Source organism: Nannospalax galili, unplaced genomic scaffold, assembly GCF_000622305.1.
Source record: "Nannospalax galili isolate Female #2095 unplaced genomic scaffold, S.galili_v1.0 scaffold944, whole genome shotgun sequence".
Lineage (NCBI taxonomy): Eukaryota > Metazoa > Chordata > Mammalia > Rodentia > Spalacidae > Nannospalax > Nannospalax galili.
The window spans coordinates 2,966,512-2,973,494 of NW_008352899.1; the positions used below are offsets into that span (position 1 = coordinate 2,966,512).

The window sequence follows — 6,983 nt, forward strand, 5'->3', positions numbered from 1 at the left end:
GCGGGGCGGCGCGGCGAGGCGGTGGGGCGGGAAGGGGGCGGAGAGCCGCCCGCCAGCCCAGCACTTCCAGCTATCGGCGAGCGAGCGGGCCGCGCGGCGGGAGGGAGGCGGGCTCGGCCCCCGCCCGGCCGGAGCGGAGCCTTTTGTTCCCAGCCAGAAGTTTGCATGCCGGGACCGTGACAGCTGCGGGTGGGGAGGACGGCCGCGGGGCCGGCGGCGCGGTGGAGAATAAAGGTGGCTGTTTGTCATGCAGCCCGAGGCGCGGCGGCTGGGGGCCGGGGACCTGCGGTGGCGAGGAAGGCGGTTCCCACTGCACGCGGGACTCTCAGCTGCCGGAGGGACAAACTAACTTCCTGAGCGCGAGACCTGAGGCCGGTGCGGCCGGGAGCCACCTGCCAGCCCGCGGTGAGGCGACCCTGGCCCTCGGGGCGCGCGGCGTGGCGCGGGGCTGCGGGCGGCGCTGAGTAAGCCCTTCCCGCGGCCCCTTGGCTGCTGCGGTAGTCTGCCGCCTTGAGAAAGGCCCGGCCTGGCGCTCCACTCGCCTGGTTTTGCGGCCACGGCACAGGGTTGGTCTGGGAGCCACAACAATGCCATGATGTTTTGGAGACAGGAAGCCCCAAGCTGGCCCCGAATGAAGGACTTCCTGTGTTTAAAGTTGCTGGAATATCCGCCGACAAGTCCAGTTCAAATGCAAACACCCCAACTAGAGAGGACGAATGGCTAATTCAGACCAGCTGGACTCTTCAGGGCTGAAACAGGATAAAATGAAAGGAATTCTTAGGAGCTTGGGCCATACTCGAAGACTTAGAGAGGATGTGCCATTGTTTTTAAAGGACACAATTCGTATAAATTCTCTGCCTTCAACTCTGCTTCTGCGAGAATTGAGTGGAACCAGATACTGAGTAAGACTTATCAACATCAAATGATTTTTGCTGACTGAATCTGAAAGAGCAGTGCTTTTTAAAAAAGAAAACCAAAAGCCATACACGGAATTATTTTATGCTTGTCGATTAAATTATATCATTCATCTGTCTGCAACTATGAGGCTGTTAGCCTCTGAGGAAAAACCTGTTTGTCTTAGAGTTTCTCCCCAAATAGTTTCAAAGTGGGATTCCCAGATTTTTCTGGAGGGCAGGTACAGTTGGTGGTTTGGAGTACAAACTTGAAAGAATTTGTAACTCATGTAGAATGCATTTGGGGGAACCTGTGGGAAAAAAATTTTTGAAGAGTTGATGATTCCTATTGATTGAAAAAGTATGGGTAAGCCACTCAGCAGGCCAGACTGTTTAAGGAGGAACCCTACCTGCCTGGGGAAAGGGGAAGATGAGGACGGCTATATAGAGGATTGCTATGTTCCACAGCGGTCTATTTATGATACAATGAGGATAAATGAACAGATTGACCAAGGGTCAAAACTCAATCAGACATCAAAAAGCACCATGGAGAAGATGGAAGGAAGTACCATATCCAGTAATGGTACCTTAGGCACAGCTTCAAATGTCTTTGACTCTAGAGTCCCAGAAGGTAAAAAGCTGGATGAGAGAATAATATTTGATGCATTAAAGCTAAGCAGTGATGTGCAGAAGTCAGCACCTGTGCCACCCAGACGTCGGCCAAATGCAGAGCGCAAAGATAATGTTAACAGGAGATCCTGGAAGTCCTTCATGCCACCCAACTTTCCAGAATTTGCAGAAAGGATGGAAGCTTCACTCAGTGAAGTTTCAGAAGCTGGTGCTTCAAATCCTTCCTTGCAAGAGAAAAAGGAATCCAGTTCTGCATTAACAGAAAGTTCTGGTCATTTAGACCACAGGGAACCTCAATCAGAGTCCATTACTTTGGAGCACATGTCCAAATCCACAGATATTCCAGAAGTGCAAGATGTGAAAAACTTAAGTCGAGAGCACCAGGACTTTAGATTCCAGCAGCATGAGGGTGCTCCCCATGAATTCCAGCCTCTAGAGTCAGAAGCTGCAGCAGCAAGTGGTAACACAAATGAAATGCAGGAGCACAAACTCTCAAGTGCAACCTGGCCAAGAGCCGTGAAAAGTTCTTCTAAGGGAAGCTTCAGTGAGAAGCAGCACCCCCTCCGGGACACAGCCTGCACTGTGGAACTACCACCTCTTTCCCCTTGCCTGAGTGAAGAGCTGTTAGATCCAGAATTACGTATTCTTATAACACCTAACCTGAGAGAGAAAACAGAGTCTGAGCTCAAGTTTGAGGAGGATGAACGGTGGATCATGATGGAGGCTGAGGAAGAGTGGGAGGAGGAGAAGTTGTCAGAGAGAGGAAAGACTCTTCCATTGGCAAATGAGAAGAGGAGCTTAGCAGATATTTTTGAAGAAATAGAAAAAGCAGACACACTAGCAGTAGTGGAGGATGGAACTGGTTGCTCAGCTGTTGCCCTGGGGACTTCTGACCACCGAGCTTTTGGTCAGATTTCTTGCTCTGATGGTCCACAGCCAACTAAAGATCAACTGGCTTCTGTTCCCAAGGATACACCCTTGGATTGCACTTGTGTTCTTGAAGGTGAGGATGCTATCAGTGAGATGGAAAACAGAACTGCTCAGGGACTAGAGGGTCTTGTTTCAGAATTAGAATGTCTTGGTCCTGTTGAAGCTGAGCAGCTCTCTGACACAGATTCGGTGCAGATGTTTCTTGAACTTGAAAGAGAATGTTTATATGAAGAAGGAGTAACTTCTTCAGTTGAGCTGCAGAATCAAGCCTCTTCCAAAAGGCTGGTCTCATCCCAAGATGCAGAAAACTCACTTGTAATTAGTCATTTTCCAGGGCCTGACTTAGAAAAGGAACAGCATGTGGGTCTTTTGGACCATGATACTGGATTGGATAATGAATATTACAACGCCCTGGATTCTTCTCAGGTGCCTAATGCTGTTGAATTTAGTGCTCACCCTGATAGCAGGAGGGACACTTCCACTGTTAGCATGGAGTGTGAAAAAGTGCCTTTTAACCCTATGACTGGGGGAGAATTTAAGTCTCTGGCTGATGTAGAGTCACTGGGAGAGCTGGACACAGGAGTTTTGCTGAACTCTGATCCCAGGGCCTCTTGTGAAGAAGAACTGTCAGTCTTTATTGCTTCTGAGCTAGCCAAAGAAAATGGCAATTTGTCCCAGGTAGACTACAGTCAGACTAAGGAGAATGTACAGATGTATATTGAGAGGTTCCCTGTCAGTTTTGCCTCTAAGTGTGAACTACAAGGTGTTACCTCAGGACCTGAAGTAGAGATGTTATCATCAGATTCAAATTTATTAACAGATGAGATTCATTTAGAAAGTGAGAAAGGAGCTATTAGTCAAGAAAATAACAATGTGGCGTCCTTGGGAATTGTGGACCTTTGTGAACTGTCCATGGAGAATGTTTGTGATAAGAATGGTGAGACAGAAGAGCTGGGTTGTCAAGTGAAGCTTTTGGGGAATGGAGCCCCAGCACATTTTCATAGAGACTTCCCAGAGCAGGTCTTCCAGGATCTCCAGAAGTCTCCAGAGTCAGAGACTGGGGGTCTGCACCTGCTGCCTGAAGAACTGAGACTTGGTAGAACTGGAGCAGAAACCATAGATGATAGAGAGCCTGAGCCAAGTGTGGCAGCATCACAGGGAAAGGAGATAGAAATGAGGGATTCAGGGTCAACCCTGAATATCTTTCCAGAGGAACAAATGACCAAAGCTAGTAACATTGTACCAGTTTTAGAGGAACGGATACCCAGCCAACAGAGGCCTGCCCCAGCTACAGTATTCATGACAGAAGATGATGCCCTTGATGCTGTAGTACCCACCCCAGAAGAAGACATCATAGCTATTGCAGTGCCTTCCCCGGAGGGGCCTGCTGCCTCAGCTGCTGCAGCATCTGCCTCAGAGGAAACCACTGTAGCTGCTGTGATAATGTCCTTCCCAGAGGAGGACATCCCAGTTGCTTCAGTAGTCACTTTAAAGGAAGATGTCACAGCTGCTGCAGTATCAGCCCCAGAGTGGGCTGCTGCCTCAGCTGGTGCAGTGCCTGCTTCTGAGGGGGCTGTTCCAGTTGTTGCAGTGCCCTCTCCAGCAGAGACTGCTCCAGCTGTTGCAGCAGCTATCACAGATGAGGATGTACCAGCTGTATGGTCTTTCCCAGAGGGGACCACTCTAGCTGCTACAGTGCCCATCATAGAGGAGGATGTCACCCCAGAGGAGCCCAACACTTCAGCTGCTGCAGTGTCCATCCCAGAGAAACCTGCCATACCAGCTCCTACAGGGCACACCTCAGAGGAGCCTGATACGCCAGGGTCCCCTGCAGAGGAGTCTGCTGCCCCATGTCCTGTAGGACCCATCCCAGAGAAGACTGATAGTCCAGCAGTTACAGTGTCTACTTCAGAGAAGCTTACCACCCCACCTTTTAGAGGGCTCCCCACAGAGAGGCCTGATATTCCAGCAGTTACAATAGTGTCCACTGAAGAAGAGGCTGCCACTTCACCTTTTGCAGGGCCTACCCCAACAGAGTCTGCTGCTTCAGCTCTTGAACATATGCTGGAGAAGCCTGATACCCAAGGGGTTAGGGTGTTTACCCTGGAAGGGTCTGCCACTCTAGATACTGCAGTACCTGCTGTGGAGGAAATTTTCTCTCCTGTTGGACCCTTCCTGGGAGGTATTGCTCATGCTGATTCAGTGCCTATTGCAGAAGGAACTCCTGTTCTGGAGGATGCTTTCCCACCTGGAATGTGGTTCAAGGAAGACCTTGATTCTTCAGCATTTGGAATAAAAGAGGTAACTGGCACAGTAGTACATGGGAAAGTGTCTCTGGCTGCCACAATAGATTTAATTCAGATGAAGTCATTGTTGCTCATTCCATTGTCAGAAAAGGTCTAAAGTAAAGTGAAGTTACTTGACTATTCTGAGTCTTCTTACTCAGGTTCCTCACTTGGTAAGGCAGAACTCTGAGAGGATTGTAAGGATAAAATGACAGCACATTTAAAGTACCATGTGTATAAGGTTTCAGTTATTGGCTGTATCCTCCTGTACCCTTCAAATAGATTAGTTAAGTAGAATTCATCAAAGTAGACTAGGCAAAAGAATGTAAAAGTTCAAATGAGTGTATTGCCTACATGTATGTAAGTGTGCCTGTGTTGTGCAATGCCTCTGGAGGTCAGAAGAGGGCGTAGGATTCCCCTGGAACTGGAGTTACCGAGGGCTGTTAGCCACCATGTGGATACTGAGACTTGAACCCGGGTCTTCTGCAAGAGCAGCCAGTGCTCTTAACCACTGAGCCATCTCTCCAGCCCCCACCCCCTTTCTTTTCTTTAGACAGGGGTTTCTCTGTACCCACAGCTGGCTTCACTATGTAGACCAGGCTGGCCTCAATCTCCCAGAGATCCACCTGCCTCTGCCTCCCAAGTGCTGGGATTAAAGGCGTATACCACCATTCCCGGTTCAAGACCTCTTTTTTCTTCATCTATAAAAGAAGAGCAGATGCTAAAGTATCTTCCTGGGTTTCTTTTAGCTCCAAGATACTTGTTTTCTTTGATTTTGCCACAAAGTACTGCTGTATTGCTCAGGCAAACCTCAAACTCACAACCTTCCTGCCTTAACTTCCTAAATACTGGGATTACAGGCATGAGTTATTATACCTAGCTCTCTAAAATTCTTAATGTTAGACAACAGAATATGGAAATAAACAGTTAAGAGCAGTGTTCCACATCCTAAGACCCTTCTAGTCAAACTTGGTATCATCTGCTTTCTACAGTTTGCCACCCAGGTATCCTGTGGCCATTAGTAAAGAGTGAAGGATTCAGAGGTTTGATCTGATACAATCGGGGCTAACTGAGAATGGATGTTTGGTCTTAACTCCCTTCCTCAGGTCCCAAAACAGTACCTTCTTTATAATATCAGTGGTTACTACAAAAAAGGTGGGTTCTCTTCATCTACCCATCACTGCTGAGTCTTTGAGAGCAACCTTAATCTCCTAGAAACCAACTAAATGTGCAGTTATCAACAACAAAATAATTTTGATTTCATCCCCCATAAGCTCCAACTTCACAAATCATCTTGCTTGACTAAGTTTCACTTTGGGCTCAACATTAATTTTTTTTTTTTTTTTTTTTTTTTTTTTTTTTTTTTTTTTTTAGAAAAAAAAAAAAAAGAGGACGATAAATCTTTCACTGTGATATATCAAAATAAGGCCTTGAACTCACAGAGATCCACCTGCCTGTGCCTCCTGGGTGCAGGGATTAAAGGTGTGTACCACACACTTTTTTTTTTTTTTATTGTTGTTGTTGTTTTTATAAAAAGCCAAGCATGGTGGTACATGCCTTTGATCCCAGTACTCTAGAGGAAAAGGCAGCCTGATATTGAAACCCTGTCTCAGAAAAAGTTTCTGAACTGGGCGTGTGTCTGATGAGTAGAATACTTGCCTCACTCACTTGCACAAGGCCCTGGGTCCATCTGTAGCACTGCAGGGATGGGAAAATGTTTTTTCAGGGTTGGGTGAATTCCACTTTTAGAGACTCTTTTTTTTCTTTTTTTTTTTTTTTTAGTGTGTGGGTTTTGAGACAATCGTACTCTAATTGTCCTGGAACTCACTATGTAGCCCAGGCTGGCCTCAAACTTATGGTAGTCTTCCTGCCTCAGCCTCCTGAATTGCTGCTAAATTGTAGGCATAAATCTGCACACCTGGCTTTAGAGGTTTTTAGAGATGAATAAACTCATTTCTTTCTTTCTTCCTTTTTTTTTGTGAGACCAGGTCTCCCCATAGCCCCAGCTGTCCTGGAACTCACTATGTAGACCAGCTGGCCTTGAACTCCCAGAGATTCGCCTGCCTCTGCCTCCCAAGTGCTGGGATTAAAGGTGTGCACCACCACGCCCAGCTTATTTATTATTTTTATTTTATGTGTATGCGTGTATTGCCTGCATGTAGGTAAGTGCACCCATTTCGTGCAATGCCCAAGGAGGTCAGAAGAGGCTGTCGGATCCCCTGGGACTGGAGTTATGGACAGTTGT

At 47.4% G+C, this 6,983-nt stretch overlaps 1 protein-coding gene across 9 annotated transcripts in view; it reads left to right on the plus strand.

Annotated features, from left to right (window-relative positions):
- Macf1 (microtubule actin crosslinking factor 1) overlaps positions 1–6,983 on the plus strand; it is a 389,588-nt gene that overhangs the window by 314,477 nt on the left and 68,128 nt on the right. The window contains exons 1-2 of one of the 9 annotated variants that reach the window (XM_029554611.1): positions 51–4,259; positions 4,290–4,754. The exons of 7 other annotated variants lie outside the window; for them this stretch is intronic. In XM_029554611.1, the coding sequence (XP_029410471.1) occupies positions 1,257–4,259; positions 4,290–4,754 (3,468 nt within the window). In that variant the 5' untranslated portion in view covers positions 51–1,256. Of the gene's footprint in view, positions 1–50; positions 4,755–6,983 lie in introns of those variants that run through there. One more of the 9 variants, XM_029554610.1, reaches the window with a different exon arrangement.